The following is a 20138-nucleotide window of genomic DNA, read 5'->3' as shown; positions in this document are numbered from 1 at the left end:
AACTTGTGAAATACTATAAAAGAAATAAAACTAAATATAACTAAAATACGTGCTACAATGTGATAAGAAAAGAAAGAAAATTAAAATTACTTAGATGTACATGTATATCACTCTTTCCATCTTTATACTAAAATATGTTTTTATTCATAATTTTTCATAAAAAAAAATGAAGCCAGTTCTAGAACCAAACCGTTTCAAAACAGTTCACTTTAGTGTTTTTAAACAAACGAATTCTGAACACGCCTCTAAAGAATGTAGAATAGTGTGGGATACATGCTTGTCTGTTTCCTTCCCTTCCCACTTTCAAAATCTTTAATGATAATTATTTGTTGTTTCAAACAAAAATCTTACAATAATTCATTGAAACAACAGTGCTGTAACAGTTAAAAAAACATACTGGTAACATACCAATTATCATTATACTAGGTGTATGTAAAACGCAAATCTAATTCGGCGGCTCAGATGGAAACAATACATCGAAGAGGTAATATATGTAATTCATTAACACAATAATCCTGAAAATAATTGATAAGTATAAAGAAGAAATGCCTATATGGATCCCCAATGGGATATAGTTTTCTCATATCCTGGCTCCCTTACTATAAAAGTTAATGGTTCCTGTTTCAGAAAGACTCATCCAGCCATGTTTAGATGTCACAGAGGATAGTCTTTTTTTTTTTTTTTTTCTAAACCAAAGTTGTCCAGAAAAACTAGACATCATCTCATGCATCTAGGTTTCCCACCAATCTGTTCAAAATCTGGATAATCATGGGAGAAGCCACAGTAAGGCAATCCAGGACTTAAATGTCAGACACTGAGATCGATCACCATATTTTATTTTTGATCCAGAAAAGTACGAAGACAACTCCAAAAACAATAGCAACAGGGGCCCACTTCCGAATCAGAGCCTACACCAAATATTTTATTTTAAATTATTTATCTACGATACAGAATATAACTAGAACCCAAACATAAATAAGAAGCTTCAAGCTAATCATTACTTCATAAAGCTGGGCCAACATTTTGCATTAAAGAACGCATGCAAATATTGCAAAACATCATTGGGATTTCAGAGTAATGGTAAAAATGCTCCAAGGTGTCCATCTACAAAACATCATATTGGAATATCTCTAACTTGCATTTTAAAACCCCAAGAAACTCGTTATATTAACCTATACAGCTGTTAATGAAGTTAAAAAAATAAAACCATTACGTGATCCAATATAATTCTATTTGACAACCAAATGCTACAAAATAACCACAGATTGCACAAATTAAAACTACCTCTTAAAAAACTTAGATTTCAAAGTTAATACAAAGTGTGGAAACATTTTTAAAAAACATAAAGACAGGCATACAGCCCCACCACATAGAACGACGTTACTTTGTTTTCCAGTTAATGAAAATATTTATTACAAAAATGTAAATGAAGTATGTATCACGTTTCCAATCTGCGCCATTATATTATAGTAAAAGCCAATAGAAAATGTATAAATTCTAATATTGCAAGCTTCTTCTATCTAAATTATAGAAGCAGTTCAAAGAACAAAACAATTTACTATTTACAGGTCAACCAAATTCACATGGTAAAAAATAATCATGAAGAAAAACTGAAAATGACTAACCTGTCTATTTAAATCTCTGGCCTTATCAGCATATATGCGAGATTCTGATGATAAGCGACTGGACATTTGGCTGACCTCTGCAAATTAGAATTTAAAATCAAATGTAGAACATAAATTCCATACTTCACAAGTAAAACCATAAAATAAACCAAAACATAAATACAAAAAAAGTGGAAATAAAGATCATCTTTATCACTTTTCAAGCACCAAGTTATCAATCTCAGATAGTTTTTACTTAGCCTGCCAATTCTGAAAACCCTAAAGTAGAATAGCAGCAAGCGAATAGCTGTTATTTTAAATATTATAACGCAAAGTAAATAATTTAAACTTCACATATTAAACAACAAAAGCAAAAAATAAAGAAATTCATGATAAATAATGTCACGTTTACGCACACAATCATCATTAATCTTTGAACAATAAGAACCTAGTGATGCTGTTGAAATTAATAGAAAAGGAACTTAAATTAAATACAAATTAGCAAAATGTAAAGTAGGAAATTTAAGGAAAACACAAGAAAAAAAGGTCTTGTAAAGGGTAAAAGAATAGAGAATAGAGGCAAAAAAAAAAAAAAAGCAGCAGACATAACTTCTGTCAAATGGTCAAGGTAAAAAGTTGTGAAGATCTTCCACACAAGGGCTACAAGCAAACTACGCTAAATATAAAACTTTAAAGTACACGTTTGAGGGTCTTTACTCAACCTGTTGATTTATCCATGCAAAGAAAATAATTTATACTTCATATATTAAACAACAAAAACAAAAAAAAATAAAGAAATTAATCAAAAATAATAAGTCACACTTCCGCACACAATCATCATTAATCTAGGGACAAAGAAGATAGTGATGCTGTTGAAATTAATAGAAAAGGAACATAAATTAGATTCAAACTAGCAAAATGTAAAGTAGGTAGTCTAAGGAAAAAAGGAAAGGAAAACACAAGGAAAAAAAAAAAGGTCTTGTAAACGGTGAAAGAATAGAGGTAAAAAAAAAACAGACATAACTTCTGTCGAATGGTCAAGAGGGTAAAAAATTGGCAAGATCTTCCACACAAGGGCTAGGAGCAAACTACGCTCAATATAAAACTTTAAAGTAAAGTTTGTGGGTCTTTACTCAACCTGGTCCTTTTTACCGTAATTCAAGACTACACATTCACACTTGCACTTTAGCAAAGTTTCAGACACAATTATGTTTCTGAAGCACCACTATAACTCAGTACCACACAAGATGGCACTACAGAAAGCTGTTTTTCTATTTGAATCCGACAACAATCAAGCACCATTCCACTCTGTTACTATGCCAAAGCACACTAAGGACTATTGTTTCTAAGATGAAGTTTATGAATGCATGTCTCTTAGAATAAGTGCTAATTCCACCATCTTAAAATTTGGGTTTGTATTGAACCCAATCTCACAAAACCAACTTATAAAGTGAGAATTGACCCCATTAATAGATTGCATTTTATTCATATCTCTAATTGATGCAAGACCTTTAACAATGTCGATCACTCTAATATCAAGGGGAAAAAATTCCATTTTAGAGCTCCAAAGCATGTTTTATCTCTTTTAATATAAATTAATTTATTAAGAAAATCAGGAAAAGCCAACTACAATGGATGCATGCGTAATAGACACCTCAATTTCTATATTATACTCAAATCAATGAAGCTCATTACTGCAAATTTAGTGTTTGCATTCCAAGCAATCAGCAGACAAAATTGTTAAAACTAAAATTATTCAAATATTTCAAAAATATCTTACGGTCCAACTGTTCACCAACACCAAGAACTTCCTGCACATTACGAGTCATTATCTGGTGGACTTCATAAAGTTCATCATTCAATTTAGCAATATTGCGCTGAGTATGGGTATCCTGGTAAAGTTTCTTTGTCTTCTGCATAAATGTATCTTTTAAACAATTAAAGAGAAAAGAAAAAAAGGTAGATTAAGAGCCAGTAGAAAAGGACAAAAATGCTAAAAAAGATAATGAAGGATAGAAAGTGATATCTACCAAATTTAATGAAGGCATAAGGTCTGGCAGCAGTTTCAATTTGTGACCCATTAACGCGCTCAAACTCGTTCCTGAGCTCTTCAAGATACTGAAAGGCTAGTTTCTTAGGGTATGCACGGTCACACATTGTCAAGTAACAGACCCGTCCTTCTATGATATAACTAATGCTCTGTTAAGGTCATTTTAGGTTGTGAAACTCTTTCAAATAAAGTTAAAGCACGTTATTTAAAAGTGCCACTAACATAAAATATGATAGATCTCAAGAACAGTTTAAGACAAGGAAATAACTGATGATCTAGATAAGGAAGCATGATTGTGGATTGACAAGATAGTATCCCAAGTTTCACATGCATATAATATATACAATAACCATCTGAATCATAATTCAAGAGAAGGGAAATATGTGCCAAAACACAAAAAAACACAGACCTTTGCTTTTCTACTAATGTCCAAAACCCATAGATTTACTGATACAACAATAAAAATTAGCACATGAACAACTAAAGCAATATGCAAATAAGCATCTTGTATCTAGCAATGAGATACCTGCCGTTAACTGGAAGAAAACATCACACAAATAACATCAAATTATAGACATCTCAACAATTTTAATAATTAAACATCACTCATTAACTGAAAATAATCTCTAAATCGTGACATTAAACAAACTTAAATTAAAAAATCATAAATAATACACCATAAGATCCAAATATAATAAATTAGTCTAAAAAGACAATGAGGAAGAGATCATAGAATTAGTGAGAGAAGGCAAAGAAGAGACTGAGTTTGAACCAGCAGGATGTTCACAAGCTTGCACTATGTACAACCAAGGGGGATGGCAGTAGCATGAAGGTGAGAGAGTTGCAGTTGAAAGTGGCAGGAGAAGTTTACAGATGAAGTGAGAATGGCAGAGTCGATGGTAGATGACAAATGAAGATAAAAGGGTAGTTTCGGATTTTAAAAACTGGGTCAAAGGGATTTAACTCGGAAATCTGGGTCCACTCTGCCTCTGTAGGGATTGATAATCCCACACGTTCATGATGAAGATCACAATCCCATCCCAACCAGCTTGCTGATGATCCCATGAACGATTCCACATGCCAAGGACCTCCTAAACTGAGGATTTTAACAATCCTATGATTTAACTAAAAATTCTAATAACAGATTATTATACACGCAGTTGTAATTCCTGAATAGTGGCCTGAAGAGGCCGACCCACAAAATACTTTAGTGGATAGCAAGATGGCTGGAAACTCCACTATAGCACCATGGGTGGGCTAGAAACACGACTGGGAGCTCTGGGTCAGATAGTTTGCTTCAAAGAGATAAGGGAGCAAGATCAATTGCATTTGAAAGGAGTGAAAATGGGAAATTGTGTGACATAACAGAGGGTTCATCAAGGCAACCTACAACCACGTGCTCTGTAGCACAAGATTGACCACTTAGATAATGCATTGTACAATACAATAAGTAGGATAATCAAGCAATTCTTATTTGACTACCACATATATTACGCAATAACTATAATTCCATAAGGATACTGAAAAACGTAAGGTCCAGTTTCAACTGACATCCTTGATGCTTCATAATGTCCTCTTGAGAGATTCTTAAACAAAGCCTTGACTTGCTGTTTGTAAAATTCCGCATCTTTAAGATCACGACCATCATCCAGTCCCTCAGCTAGCGGAAGACCATCAGTAACACGGGCAATCATAGTCAACTTCACCATGTTTCTTAGCTTCACAATCCTCCACTCACACTCTAAAACTTTGCAACTAAACCAAAATACACTGCAATAACAAACCAAGAGACAAGCAAATTGAAGTTAAATAGATTCAAGCAGATAAAAAATAAAATCACAAAAGAAAATTGCAAAAAAAGTATTTACATTCCCATGATTAAATATTTGCATACTATATAAGACACTGAAAATTTATTAAACAATTAAAGAATAAAACCCTCATTCGTACACTGCCACCAAGCATCCACAAAGGCCTGACACTACAGCTTTAAACAAAGTTTGATCCATCAACACAAGTAACAAAATCAACCCAAGTTTACAATCCAACAATCTACTTTTTCCTCTCTCTCGAGAAACTCGCAGTTCCAAACATATTCTTCAAATTGCAAAACATTAAACAAAAAATGGCATAACTAACACGTCTTTAAAAAAAATGGAGAAACGAGTATAGTTCAACAATGAGGTGATTGCGGTCTAAACTAAACGTAATTCACAGGAAAGCCTATGCATGACACACGATGTAGCAGCTCATATCGCCAATTCAGCTAATACCTCGTTATTGCAATTAGGATTTGCGAACTAGATCTGACAAATCGCAATAGAAAAACAAAAAAACAAACGGCAAGTGAACCTCATATACGTCGACCAGATCTTGCACTCTTAGATCATCTAATTTGTTCTTAGGCAGAAAACAACGACATTAGGTTTTCTTTTTCTTATTTCAATTTCCGAAAGGAGAAGAAAAGTAACGAATAATCATTGATTGAAGTAAAAGGAATGGACAATGGGAGAGAAACCTGAATGTCGATGAGAGGGTGGCCGGAGCTGCCGCGGAAAACGGCGGCGTGGATAGTCCAGCCGAGTCGATCGATGCACAGAGAGGATTGAAATTGGAATGAAATGAAAATGGTGTTAGAAAAATGCCACGTCGTTTTAAATCAAAAGGAAAAGACAACAATATAGTTGGATGTAATGGGCAGTTTAAATTCAATTTTAACTTTGAGTAAAATAAATAATTGAAGCTGTTGGGAATTTTTTAATAGTGATTTTTGAATTTTCCTTAAACATTTTAAAATTAAAAAGATATACTCTTATTTCCGAAAAAATTAAGCTGAATTTTACATTATTTTTTTTGGTTTGGATGGAATACCTTTTTGTTTTTTTAATTGTAAAACCTTAATTTAATTTTATAATAATTAATATCCTTTCTATTATTATTTTAATAGGCATGAAATTTCTAAAGTGAATATTAAAACTTTTATCATAATAATATGATCTAAATTTTGATATCTAATGGTTATAAAGATTTTATAATTTTAGGACTGTAACTGAAACAGTTATGAAAGTTACATATATAAACTAATGTAATATATTTCAATTTTAGACGCATATTACAAATATATTTTTTATTTTAGAAATACTTTAGAATATATATTTATTAAGTGTAAAATGTACGAGAGCACAACCGTGAGGACAAGGGATTGGAGAAAACACAAGGACCATAGAAGAAAACAATTACGTAGAAGATATTTATCCAAATTAAATAAATAAAAAATAGTTAGTTTATAAATTTGAAGTTTTTATTAGTAAATTAGCATAGCATATATTAATAACGTATTTAATGTAGAAAATTTGATAATAATCTTGTTTTTTTTTTTTCTTAATCTTGTTCTTTCGAATAAAATTTGATCATTTACATTTATAGAAGCACTCTTATTTCATACATTTCCTTACCTAAATATTTTCTTGGAATAATTTAGCAAGTTATAGTTTTAATTTTCATAATAAAGGTCTTCAGTTAAGGAATTTAAGATTTTTTTTTTCATAGCAGGTGATTTGTTTTTTCATTCTTAATCGATTAAAAGTGCTTTTTATTGTAAAATAAATTTATGGAAAAAATATAAAAAATTGATAAGTATAAAAATGAAGCTATTTAGAATGAATAAAGTATAAAACTTTCCTGTATTTGTTACTCTTTATTTTTCTTTTCTACTCTCTCACTTTTCATCCGACCTTCCAACAAGATTTAGAGAAAAAATTACACAAGCTAATACAAATAATTTACATACTATTAATAATTTTCTTTGTTCTTTCAGTTTTATTTCATAACAAAATCTAGTTAAAAAACTTTCACTTTTAGTTATTGTAATTTCGATTCTTAAACAAATTTAATAACATATTTAGTCTCCAATTTCTTTAAATAAACCATTTCAATCTAACATTAGCATATCATCTAACAAAGAAATATAATATTATTCTGTTTTGAATGATAACATACTTTAAAGGTTATTGCTAAACACTTCTGCTATTAATCAACAATTGCTATTGATGAACACATCTAACATTTTTTTTACTATTCAAAACACATTAACAAAGAAAAGTTGATGGGTTTAAAATGGTAACAGACGTTTTAACGATAGACCAAATTGTTTAGCATTGGAAAATTAAAGGATCAAATATATAACTAAACTTCATAGGATTATTATGAGAAAGAAAATTACATACAAGTCATGTTTTTATTTTCAACTTTTATGTATCTTTCCCAATTGAAGGTTTTCATTTCTTAACTTTCATGCATATCCTTCAGCCATAAACTAATATGCGTAATTAAGAATTCATGTGTAGCAAGGTGTTAGTGGGTGGGTGTGGCATTTGGTAACATCTCACTTTATCTTTCAACTAAGCACTCACAAAACTCTTATTTGGTTGCCAAACTTCAACAGTACATGAACAAAACTATGATGATTAGCTTGATGAGATAATATAAACTTCTTTTTTTTTAGTATAAGAAAACACAAGTTGAACAACCCTGGTCGTCACCAACAAAATGGTTAACAACCAATGCATATGAGTCATGTCAAACTTAACTCCATAAAGTTATGTCAGTTTCTGCTTATAAAATCCAACCTAAGCATGTGTATCACATTACTAAGCAAATTGCTATTCCTAAAGAACTAAGTAATATGCTTCCAAATTCTCAATTCAACTCCCTGAGCCAATATGCATGACATGAAAGAACGACAGAGACTGAACCACGCTGGAGAAGCAGGACACATGCTTGATTTGTTTACGTGTTGAGCTTGTGTCCTACTTCTCCAGCATGAATTCTTTCTCTCAGTAATGTTGTTATATAAATCAATTGTCAGCCACTAGGTAAGCTTTTCCAACTGCTATGTCTACATGTATTAAGATTCCAAAAAGAAATCAATCTATCCAGAAATCATGTTACACCTAAACTTTACTTGAACGAGTCCAGATTTTCTACTGGATTTTTTTGGTGTTATTATCTGCTTAGCATTAAAAATACATTGATATTCGTATTTTAAAAAATTTTCTAATATATTTTAAAACATCAAAATTAGTATCTAATAGTGTATTTTGAAGATGCAGCACACAGAAAAATCCAAATTTCATTTGAATGCCCTTCAAAAGGATGGTCTTTATTGTCATTATATCACATTACATTTTGAAAAACAGTTGGCCAAGCTTCCATTAACCATGTCTGTCTCAACCACACAAGATAATTTAACTTATAAATAACTTTAAATAGAATATAAGCTTTGAAACGTATCATTATCCAATAATCAAGCTCGGTTTTCCAAAGCAAATGCAGCAGAATCAACATGTAGGAGCAAACAAGAATAAACTTTTTGCTTCAATCTGTCAACAGTTTCCAACAGCGCTTCATTTTCCATGTTTGAAGTGTTTCTCAGTTTCTCCAACCATTCATTTGCTTGCTTAAGTAGTGACAATGTGAGAGCTATATGATTGGCATGATTCATTTTCTTCCCTGCAGTGTCCTTACCCGTCTTTCCCCTCTTCTCTTGGGAGCTTATGGAAAACCAGACATCCAATGTTTTTTCCAGGTATTTCAAAAACCATGATTTTGTTTCAATCACAAGGACTTCTCTCAGTTCATTAATCTCTTTTAGACCATTTACTGTGGCCCATTCTTGTTTCTCAGTGTCTGATAAATCTGGTGAGTATTTTGGAGACTTTGATGAAATTTTCCCAGGTACTAAAACTGATTTCTTGTCATTTTTTTCTGTTTCTGTAAGAGAAGAAACTTTATATAGATTAAGTAATTTATCTGTGTGTGGAACTGTACTTGTACCATTTGACTGGTTGATGAGTTCTTGGAAGGAAAAAAACTTGTTCAGTGTGACATGAGGGTTCTCTGAGGCAGCTGAGGTGCAGATGTTGGCAAACATACTGAAAGGAAAGAGAAGCAAATAACTGAAGAATCTAAATGGAAAAAATGTTATCCTTGTAATTGACACCATTTTTAAAATTTCCCAAGTAGCTAAACTTTGACAATATAATACAAGATGAATAATGTACCTTAACAACTTGGCAAGGACTGCAGAAGCAGTAACTTCTTTTTGAGCTTCTACAGCAACCATGGAGGCTAGATGTTTCCTTCTAAGCAATTCCTAGTAAAATGTGGAAATTTGTATGATTGTCAACAAAAATTCATGTAACTGCTGAGATAACTTTGCTTTACTAAAAAAAGACACAAGAGAGATGAAATTTGATCTAATCTGTTTAACACAATAATAATAATAATAATATGCAGTATTATAAATAGGTACTGTTCTCTAATTAGTGTTGGAGTTTCACTTCAATAATACACAATGATATTTGATTGAATCCTTTATTATATACATTACTGAGATGAAACTCCAACTTTGATTAGAAAACAAGATCAACAGACTGCACCTATTGTTTTGAATTTGGATTCACTGTGTTGACTATTTTGGTGTTGTTCCTAATTACATTGGCACTAATTTTTTATGTTTTAAAATATATTAAAAAGAATTTTAAAGTACCATATGCATTTTGAAGACATAGCAGAGGATAATACCAAAAAATCCAGTAAAAAATATGAATTCATTTTTTTATGGTAATATCTGTCCTTTGAAGGACAGATAAAACTTCAATGTACCTTTCCAGGACTCAGAAGTTTGTCAGGCAGAGAGGACCATGGAATTGCCTCTGTGCTCCAGCTTTTATCTTCACTGCTTGGCAAAATATTCAAGTTTGTAGTTTCCACTTTAGTAGAATTATGTTTGGTAGATATGCGCTTAGAAGGTGACATGGCAATCTCCTGAATGCTAGATTGAGCAATCCTCTGCCTTGGTGAAGATGTTTCAAGTAGTAGAGTCCGAGTTGTATTCACTGAGAGTGCCTGTGATGCTAAAACTAATCAATTCTCAATCTATCAATTTTCATTATTACCTATTTAGCATTTAGCACAGCATACAATTCAACACTAAATTTGTGACTAGGTAACAATGGTTATGTATATTTTGGTTCTTAAACTTCAAAAAATGAATGGATATAATCTTTTTAATCCAACAACATTAATTTTTTCAGTTGTTAAATAGTATGTCAGGCTGACATCTAAGATGGAACGTGTCAACTGGTATAAACAGCTAAAAACATCAACTTGAAATGTTATTTGGCACTTCAAAACAATCTAACGCAGTTGGATTAATAAGATTACATCTATGCATTGTATGGGGTAGTTATAGTTGTTCCCATAGTTGTTCCCATGTTGCTTTCAAATCCAGGGCATACTAACTCTATATAAAGGCCAAATTCTAAAACCATATATTCTTGAGCCATAAAAAGTGCATATCAAAGATAAGAATCATACCTGACCTGTAATTTTTGCAGTTTTAGTTTTGCAGATCCCACTTTCTTACTACTGTCTACATCATTCTGAAAATCATTTCCTTTTCTTTCTTCACTAGCATCATGCACATTAATATTTGAGGTTGAACTTCTAACACCCCGCATGTACCTGGATGCAACAGCAGATTTTTCCTCTTTAATAACAATTTTCTGCCATGGACTTCTGCTTTCTTTGGCTGTTGTTGAGTTCATGGATTTTGAACGATTAATTCTAGGATGATTATCAGATTGCACTGGACCCTCTGATGGCTCTAACATTTGCATTAAATCCTTAGGATTTCCAATAAAAGGGTGCCTGCCAGGAACCGGTGTAACATCAACAAGAATAGGGAGTGGTGTTCCAGCTTCTATCCTATCCACATAAAAAAATTGTCCAAGCTGCAACTTGTTGCTCAAGATAAGCTCACTATCTTCCTTTGAGAGTGAAACATAAGTTGAATGAGAAGAGTCAGAGACTTTCAGGAAGAAACCTTGGTTAGGCCATAATTCAGACCCAGTTATTGCAGGCACAATGCTGATCACTTGCAGAAGGACTGATCTATATTCTCCATTAACTTTCACATTAGAATCCATGCTTTGGAGAAGCTTCAGTAGAACCCCAGGAATGAGGGATGCCATGCCTCTTCACTTTCTTCTGTTTTATGTATTATATTATTCAGGGGGTCAAAAAATTTGCATGTCTGGTACATTGAACACCGAGTAAAATTAATACATTTTGGTAGATACTTCTGTGATTCTGTTCAAATGGACTTACTTTTTATATTGGTCCTAAAACTCCTAAGCCTATTTAAGGTGTTAAATGCAAGCAATTTTTGAGTTTTTTAATCCCCTCACATGCCAAAATATTGTTGCAATGATGTAGCAAACTGGAATAGTTAATCGTTTAATGTGATATCCAAAACAAGAAAGTTAAGCAGCAAGATTTAAACTCTCTTGATGGGTAAAAAAATAAGCCAAGAAACATTGGAAAAAGATTTTAACATACAGATAACATGCATGAGTGTGTTTGCATATGTATATATATATCATGTTACCTAATTCAGATTTGAAGCATGAAGTGACACAAGAAGTGTGCAAGAGAAGAAGCAAAGAGGGTTGTAAGAAATTCTGCAGACCAGAAAGGACAAACTGCAACAGTAGGCTTCCAAAATGGAATGCTTCTGTTTGCTTTTTCAGAGGATTAACCAAGATTATATAAATATCTTTTATTGAAGGCACGTTAACATCATATTCTCTTGGCTTGAAAACTATGGAACAACAACACCCTTGAGCGTGGAAAATATGAAGCACTTTTTGTGGGCACATGAAATGATAAATCAGTTCCTTTACCAAAGAATTATACCTGCTAACTGGTTAGCAATTTAATGGATATTATAGAATACATGATGTTGGTGGGGCTGAATCTGGTCATATGTCGTTTTTAGTTAGAGCCAATGTAACCACTGAGAGATTTAAGGATACCCTCGTGCCCATTTATTGTGGCTGGCCTTAGTTGAATCATTATTAGCCTCCTTCATATAGCGCATGCATTTGCATTTGCATATGCATAATCATTCTTTTGCCATAATCAAGAAAAAGTGCTATAGAAGTAAGTAAACAAAAATGTTTAAGTATTTCCTTATGAAATTTACATAACCAAGTGGCACATAATATATAAATTTTGTTTATTTGAAAAAGAAGAAATCTGACCTAAAAGATAGAATCAAATGACTTTTGTTGTGTGATCCACACTTCAAAACAGCCCAAACCAGTTATAGTGGTTCTTTCTTTTCTAGTTTTAACCAAATGATTTAGGAATTCTTTTGTTTCACAATTGCTATATGTTGATACTAATGTTACAGGCTCATGAATATGATCAAGAAAAGGCATTGGCTTCAGTCTCAGCTCGAACTAGGGTAGCATACAAGCCATTTTTAGTTGAAGCCATGAGAGTGTCATGGCTACCATACTCCACCACTTCCCCATCTCTCATAACTGCGATCTTATCAGCTTCTCTGATTGTTGAAAGACGGTGAGCAACTATTATGGTTGTTGCATCTTTGGCAACATTTTTAAGGGCTTCTTGGATGTGCTTCTCTGATTCCAAGTCCAAGGCACTGCTTGCCTCATCAAGCAAAAGTACCCTCGATCTCTTCAATATGGCCCTTGCTATTGCAATTCTTTGTTTCTGGCCACCTGATAACTGGACCCCACTTTCACCAACCTAATTCAGAGAAAATGAAAAAAAAAATCAATCATATGCTTAGCTTATACAAAAGGGTGCTGGGAAAATCATGTAAAAAAGTGATGCAGCATAAATTAGTATGAACTTGTGATTTAGAGTGAAGCTACAGATACAATTCAATAAGTGTATAATGAACAAAAACTAGAGTAAAAAGTGATTTAGCATAACAAGATATAACCTAGCAGTACATTTTCTTAGTATTGCTATACAGTTATTACCTGTGTCTCATAACCTTGAGGAAGGCCACTAATGAACTTGTGTATGTAAGCCTCCTTTGCAGCCTCTTCAATTTCAGACCATGAAGCATTTGGGTCCCCAAATGCAATATTCTCCCTTATGCTCCCAGCAAACAGTGCAGGTTCTTGACCCACCAAAGCCATTTGCCTCCTCAACCACTTCACATCAATCTCCCTCAAATCTGTCCCATTCATCATCACCTTTCCTTGGTCAGGATCATAGAACCTCTGAGTCAACCATATGACCGTTGACTTCCCTGATCCACTGGGTCCCACCAGGGCAACTGTACTTCCACCTTTGACCTTCAAACAGAAGTCCCTCAACACAGTGACTTCTGGCCTAGATGGGTATGTGAAAGTCACCATCTTGAATTCTATGTTCAATGGCTTTGATCTGTCTACTTTCCTACCTTTTGTTCTATCATTGTCAATCAGTGGCCTGCGTTTTATGATATCTTGAACTGCAGGAATTGCTGTAGCCGCCATAGAAGTATCTGGTGCTAAACCAGCTAGTTGTCCCACAGAAAATGAGCTCAGAACAAGAATGAGAAAGATCTTGAAAACGTCTCCAAGTTTTGCCTTGTCATGTTCTACAAGGTATGAGCCAAACCAAAGTGTTAAGGTGTATGCTCCATACATCGAACCTTGAAACAACCCAAACATAAGACCTTGAAGTTGTGAACTTCGTAATGATTTTCTTCTAGGCTCTGATAGGGCTCTATCAAAGGACTTAACTATCTGTTCCTGGGCAGAAAATGTGGTAACTGTCCTTATGTTGGACACTGCACCAGAAGCAATGTTACTAGCTTTGGCATAAGAGTCGTTGTCCACTCGCGGCCCAATGTTTATGATCAAGTTTATGTAGCTTGCACCAAGTGCAAAAGGAGTTACAGCAGCTGCCACAAGCGTTAGTCTCCAATTGAACGCAAAGGAGACACCAATTCCAACAGCAGCTGAACTCAACCCCATAAGAAGGACTGAGAATCTGTCACCAAGTACTGATCTAAAACTAACACAGTCTAGTGAGAGCCTTGATACCAACACTCCCGTAGAGTTTTCTTCAAAGTCAAACCACCCAGGTTCTTGTTTCAGTATGGATTGAAACAAGATGTCCCTAACTCTTTGTGTCAGCTTTGATCCGGCCCAACCACACAGACCTTGTTGTCCTGTCATGGAAAGTATGCAACCAATTCCAAGGCCAACAAGTGTTAAACAAAGGTGTGCAACATCTCTTCTCATCTTATGAGTGTCATGGCCAAAATACACTTCCAAGGATATGCCTAAAACCAATGGGAAAAGGGACAGAATAGCACCGGCAAACATTCCAAGAATAAGTCCTGAAAATAGCATCACAAGCTCTGGCTTTTGCAGCTTCCATACTTCAGAAAGTTTGTATTTTTTTGCCTTTGTATATTGTTCATCATCTTCCATGTCTTCCTGTTTCTCCACTTCATGCATAGATAGTAAGTCTTTAGGACTAGGGATATCAACCAAATATCTTGATCCTGATAAAGCAGCAGCAGATTTATCATATATGGATAGATCATTGGCTTTTTGTATGCCATTATCTATAGCTAGAGGTTTTGAAATGGCTTCGGTAGCAAGCTTGACAAGGTTGTAGTATGCTCCTGCTTTTGACATAAGCTGTCTATGGTCACCAATCTCAGAGACAGAACCATGTTGAAGAACCACAATGGTATGAGCATTCTTCACTGTTGCTATTCTATGAGCAATCACAATGGTTGTTCGGCCAGCAGAAATCTTGTCAATTGCCCGTTGGACCGCAGACTCTGACTCAGCATCAAGAGCACTAGTAGGTTCATCTAGAAGAAGGATTTTAGGATCTTTCATCATTGCTCGAGCCAATGCAATTCTCTGCTTCTGACCTCCGGAGAGTTTTGTCCCTCTATCTCCCACCTGTAAAATATAGCACTTCCTAGGTTAGAGTTAAACATCGTACCACTTAGAAATTTGTGCATCTTGTGTATGCAGTTTTGAATGCCACACACACTTACATAACAAATACTTTGCAACCTAGTTTTGTTGAATATATATTACTATAGAAAAGGAGAAATATCACTGTCATTAGTTAGAACACCTGAGTGTCATAGCTTAGTGGTAGGCTAGAGATGAAGCTGTGAGCATCAGCAGCAATGCAAGCAGCAATTGCCTCTTCCTTTGTGGCATTATCTTTCCCCATCATCACGTTTTCCAGAATAGATGTTGCAAAGAGGATTGGCTCCTGACCAACCATCCCAATCTGATTTCGTAGCCACTTTACTTGCAATGTCCTCAAATCATGACCATCCAAGGTAATAATCCCTACAAAGATATTCAAACTCAACAAAGTTAGGAGTATGAATAACTTCCTTAGCTTTCACAAGATATTCTGCAAATAATCACTTTTACCTTCAGTGGGGTCATAAAACCTCTCTATGAGAGCAAAAATAGTGGACTTTCCCCCACCACTGGCACCAACTAGTGCCACAGTTTTTGAAGATGGTATTATCAAACTAAGGGAATGAAGTATCAGAGAATCAGGACGTGATGGATATGCAAAACTAACACTTTTTAATTCAATCCTTCCACGAACACCAGAAAGCTTCCTACCCTCAGGGCTATAGGGATCAATCTCAGGGATTCTCTCTATAACATGGAATACACGGCTTGCTGCAACAGTCCCTTGAGCAAACTGTGCAAAATATGAAAGTGCCAATGCCAATCCTCTGTCAATGAAAGAAATAACTTTCACTTCTATACAAGGTCAATATAAAACTTTTTACATCAATCAATCAGAAACTACAATTAATATAATGCTTAAGATAGTTACTGTAAGAATCAACAAACTTATAATCAAGTATGTTCTACAAAGTTAAACAGAGAAGAAGCCACACCTTCCTCCAACATTGACACCAAAGAAACAAGCAATAGCTGAACCTCCATCAAGTTCATTCTTGGAGATTAATACAGAGCCATACCAGAATGCCAGTGCCCATGTTGAATAGGTTATTAAGTAGATCACACCCATGCCTATACCTTTAGCAAAACCAACTTTTGCCCCTATTGGAGCTGATTGCTGCAACAGTTCATCATATTTTCCAGCTAATTGGCTTTCTGCAACAAATGAAAAAACTGTCCTAATTGAACTTATGGCTTGCTCCGCCACGCTACCAGCTTTCCTATAAGAAGCCTTCAGAAAAAACAGTTAAAAAAATGGATGAACAAAATGTTGAGACATGTAAAACAAAGTTAATAAACACTGAAGTTTCTGTTTTATTTTTTATCTTACTTCCTCTTTTGCTGTTAGGCCACCATAAAGTGCTTTGTAAGCCATGCCACAAAACATTGTCAATGGAGTGACTGAGAATACCACAAGAGACACTTTCCATGATCTTTTAAACCCAACTGTGTATCCACATATGAATGTAAATATATGATGAATGAAGTGTGCCATCTGCAGTGCCAGAAACAAAAAATAAATGACAAAAAAAATGCATGCAGGGATCAGTGTCAACCATATTTGGAGCATAGAACTTGTTATCATTCTCTTATGTCACAGAATATATGAAACATTGTATTAAACACTTCAACTGAAACATTAGAGTCAATTATTGATAAGATCTAACAACAACATTCGACACTATCAAATCAAGTCATGAGTCAAATCTATATAAAAGAACTGATACTACCTTTTACCTGAAATCAAGTCCTAACCATTTTTTTTAGAGTGTTTTATTAATTATTTAAATAAGTTGTTATTGCTTAAAAGAATATAACTCAATGCGTAGACTTTTAAAATTGATAAACAAGTCCCCGTTAGCCTATCAATTACTGGTATCAATACTTTTTTAACTTTATTTAACTCCCACAAATTATAGGAACCTATTTAGAAAAGGCAATTTGTAAAGTTTTATTCTTAGTTTTCAAAAATTTAGAAATTGATTAATGGGTTCCTAGTTAATGCTATTGATAGGAAGGGACTTATTTTCTTGAAGTTATATATTAATATTATTGAATATCCTATACATTGAATACAATTTTTTAAGTTTCAGCAAAAATTAAAAATAATCGATATAAAATGTTTAAATTAAAAAGGCATGAATAAATCCAGAAAGGTGAACTTAAAATTAAAAAAATATCATATGTCATTCTTAAAATAAAGTATTTTAAAGGGAAGAGAGTGTAATGTAATTAATATTATAAATTAAAATCTCAATAGAGATTTTGAACACTCTCCTCTTATGTTGAAAAAATACATTTCATAATATCATGTAACCCAAAAAATATCTCACTTAACATCATTTTATCTGTGTATAGGTATATTTGTTTATTTTAGTTAGCACTGTAATTTTAAAGAAAAGTCTTATATCAAAATTTAAATTATTTAGATTTATATAAATATAAATGTAACTTATATGTTTAAAAACATTTATTTACTATGATTTAGAAGTTTAAAATATTTATTATAAATTATAATTACATAAAAATATTTAGTATATGCAGTGCATATTAAAATACTAGTTCATTAAATGTAGAGTTACAAAAGTTAACCTTTTTAAGATAGTAAGAAAATGTCCAGAAACATTAAGGAAAAAACCACTTTCTTACAATGAAAAATGCACTTAGGATGTCCCAAAAAATTGAAGGAAGAAGAGAATGAGTTGTTTCATTGAAAAAATAAATAAATATAAATAAATGAAATTAATTTGTGTAGTTTGGTACAAGAGAAAGAAAGTGAAAATATCCCAAATATCTGTCAATAACCGAACATAGAAAGAATTTCTATGAACCAATTTAATTAGAAGTAGTATTATACAAACACAAATACACACACACACATGTATATATATATATATATATATATATATATATATATATATATATATATATATATATATATATATATATATATATATATATATATATATATATATATATATATATATATATATATATATATATATATATATTATAGTTTATTTGTATGAAAAGTCTGTATCAGAAGTGAAAATTATATTACTGCAGTTTAGCTGTGAGTATAATAGGAGAAAGAAGAAAGAAGAAAGAACCTTCTCTCCCATAACTTCTTGAATCTGTGCAACATCGCTTGCAATTCCATGCATAATATCACCTGTGTTGATATCTGTATCAAAGAAAGTAATGTCCTGTCTAAGAACTGCTCTCAGATACTCACTTCTAATTCTCTGTGCAGATCGCGCCCCCACTAACCTCCAACATGTGATCTCTGCCAATTTCAGTCATCAACAAAAATTATTGCAACAAACACATCATGAAGATCATAACAAACTACAACTTAAACATCACTCATGTCTTAATCTCCTTACGCAAATATGCTCCAACTACCACGACAGCAGCTAGCCCCGTCATAAATACGCATATCTGAAAATCACAACATAAACTTCAACTCCACAGCACAGTGCAAACACAAACATTTGACCAAGAAAAGTGTTGCAAGTTCATATCTACAACAGATAAGTATAAGTGTCTGCAAATCTCACTTTACAAACCGGTGTTGTGAGGTTAAGTTGGGTTTAAAATTCACTTCTAAACCCTAAAGAAGGAAATAAAGAAGGAAAGAGGAAAGATTAGTACCTTTTCTACATCCTTCATCATCTGCTTTTTGTCCTTGTCTGCTTCTGAAATCTTATTGACCAAGTCTCCAAAAAGATAAGAGTACCAAGGAAGTGATCCTCCATTTATGAGGGCCCCTAAACACCCCACAAACACAAGCATCAAATCCCACTTTGTTGAGTACCTAAACAAGCTGAACAATCCAACAGCCTTTGGAGGACTTGCATCTTCCTCATCCATGTCCTCCTCACCTTCTTCATCATATGAATACTTCTCAATGTCATGGTGGCGATAGGCATAGCCCCCACCACTTCCGTAAACATGGTTACCATCATGTGATGGTAGTCCATGACCAACATAATCACCATGACCATGTTTAAGATATGGGGATTCAAGATCATGACCATTGCCATTAGGTGAAATTACATGCTCTTCTGTTATGCTATAATCTATCATACTAAGCTCATCTTCCACAGCCAATGGACTACTCTTGCTTTTTCTGCTACTCTGCTGGTGGATTAACCCCGATGTAGATAATCCACGATCAAAGTAACTATGATCATTGTCCCTCGCAACATAGCTCTTAAGTTCAACTCTACCATAGCCAGAGTGTTCATAAGAAGAGCTTGCGATACCTCTGAACCCACTTGTTCTTGAAAGGTAGAAGTCATTGGCTGATCGTCGAAATATTCGGCTGTGATCAGAAGGGGAGCTAGCTGGCCATGGAGTCAGAAGAGAACCGAAGTTTGTGCTGTAATGGTGCCACCCGGTGGCCTCAAAGTTCCATGAAACCTCTTCTTGCCATGAGTGATCATCATCTGAAGCGAAGGGTGTGGTAGGAACTCGGTTGCGGCGAGCTCTTGTTGTGGAAGTGGCATCGCTGTGAAAGCTAGATGGTATGAAAGAGCCAGAGCGAGACACACTGTGATAACTCGCTGGTGTTGGATAGTGGCGTCTCTGGTGGCTCGAGAAGGAGTCACCATCAAAGGAAAAAGAATCATCCATGGCTTGCAT

General features: G+C 33.8%; 3 protein-coding genes across 5 annotated transcripts; all 3 read right to left on the bottom strand.

Annotated features, from left to right (window-relative positions):
* Positions 1–478: 478 nt before the first annotated feature.
* Positions 479–6306, bottom strand: SEC22 (Synaptobrevin family protein). The gene is made up of 6 exons (XM_028052259.2): positions 6173–6306; positions 5176–5424; positions 3635–3795; positions 3385–3531; positions 1626–1702; positions 479–908 (listed from the first exon to the last, which is right to left on the bottom strand). Exons 2-6 carry the CDS (start codon positions 5361–5363, stop codon positions 825–827), a joined length of 657 nt encoding a protein of 218 aa, XP_027908060.1. The 5' UTR covers positions 5364–5424; positions 6173–6306; the 3' UTR covers positions 479–824.
* A 2495-nt stretch (positions 6307–8801) lies between these two features.
* Positions 8802–12234, bottom strand: LOC114167579 (protein CORTICAL MICROTUBULE DISORDERING 1-like). 2 transcript variants are annotated; one of them, XM_028052679.2, is made up of 5 exons: positions 12107–12234; positions 11040–11752; positions 10321–10563; positions 9717–9808; positions 8802–9587 (listed from the first exon to the last, which is right to left on the bottom strand). In XM_028052679.2, the coding sequence occupies exons 2-5, from the start codon at positions 11688–11690 to the stop codon at positions 8960–8962; spliced, it is 1614 nt and encodes a 537-aa protein (XP_027908480.2). In that variant the 5' UTR covers positions 11691–11752; positions 12107–12234; the 3' UTR covers positions 8802–8959. The 2 variants fall into 2 exon arrangements, with proteins under 2 accessions (XP_027908480.2, XP_085524126.1); XM_085668000.1 differs by having other exon boundaries at positions 11040–11706.
* Positions 12235–12665: 431 nt separating this feature from the next.
* On the bottom strand, positions 12666–20129 carry LOC114166326 (ABC transporter B family member 19-like). 2 transcript variants are annotated; one of them, XM_028051039.2, is made up of 9 exons: positions 19146–20129; positions 18878–18932; positions 18602–18777; positions 16822–16986; positions 16427–16722; positions 15942–16258; positions 15631–15854; positions 13515–15449; positions 12666–13275 (listed from the first exon to the last, which is right to left on the bottom strand). In XM_028051039.2, the coding sequence occupies exons 1-9, from the start codon at positions 20127–20129 to the stop codon at positions 12928–12930; spliced, it is 4500 nt and encodes a 1499-aa protein (XP_027906840.2). In that variant the 3' UTR covers positions 12666–12927. The 2 variants fall into 2 exon arrangements, with proteins under 2 accessions (XP_027906840.2, XP_085523797.1); XM_085667671.1 differs by lacking the exon at positions 19146–20129 and adding an exon at positions 19052–19130.
* Between the last annotated feature and the right edge of the window lie 9 nt (positions 20130–20138).

The sequence above is a fragment of the Vigna unguiculata genome, chromosome 10 (assembly GCF_037176805.1).
Source record: "Vigna unguiculata cultivar grain cowpea cultivar isolate G323 ecotype 2 chromosome 10, ASM3717680v1, whole genome shotgun sequence".
NCBI lineage: Eukaryota > Viridiplantae > Streptophyta > Magnoliopsida > Fabales > Fabaceae > Vigna > Vigna unguiculata.
Note: the sequence above shows the minus strand (reverse complement) of the source record. Positions and strands in the feature narration are given on the sequence as shown.

Excerpts from the sequence above, each read along its gene's own strand:
- LOC114167579 (XM_028052679.2), bottom strand. The coding sequence starts at position 11,690 with ATGGCATCCCTCATTCCTGGGGTTCTACTGAAGCTTCTCCAAAGCATG. Across the intron at positions 10,564-11,039 it reads TAAAACTGCAAAAATTACAG|GCACTCTCAGTGAATACAAC; the intron begins GTCAGGTATGAT and ends TTAGCATCACAG. Across the intron at positions 9,809-10,320 it reads AACTTCTGAGTCCTGGAAAG|GAATTGCTTAGAAGGAAACA; the intron begins GTACATTGAAGT and ends ACATTTTACTAG.
- SEC22 (XM_028052259.2), bottom strand. The coding sequence starts at position 5,363 with ATGGTGAAGTTGACTATGATTGCCCGTGTTACTGATGGTCTTCCGCTA. Across the intron at positions 3,796-5,175 it reads ACTGGACCTTACGTTTTTCA|TTATATCATAGAAGGACGGG; the intron begins GTATCCTTATGG and ends ACAGAGCATTAG. Across the intron at positions 909-1,625 it reads CCAGAGATTTAAATAGACAG|GCTCTGATTCGGAAGTGGGC; the intron begins GTTAGTCATTTT and ends TATTTGGTGTAG.
- LOC114166326 (XM_028051039.2), bottom strand. The coding sequence starts at position 20,129 with ATGGATGATTCTTTTTCCTTTGATGGTGACTCCTTCTCGAGCCACCAG. Across the intron at positions 18,933-19,145 it reads TGATGAAGGATGTAGAAAAG|ATATGCGTATTTATGACGGG; the intron begins GTACTAATCTTT and ends TGTGATTTTCAG. Across the intron at positions 13,276-13,514 it reads CTCAAGGTTATGAGACACAG|GTTGGTGAAAGTGGGGTCCA; the intron begins GTAATAACTGTA and ends TCTCTGAATTAG.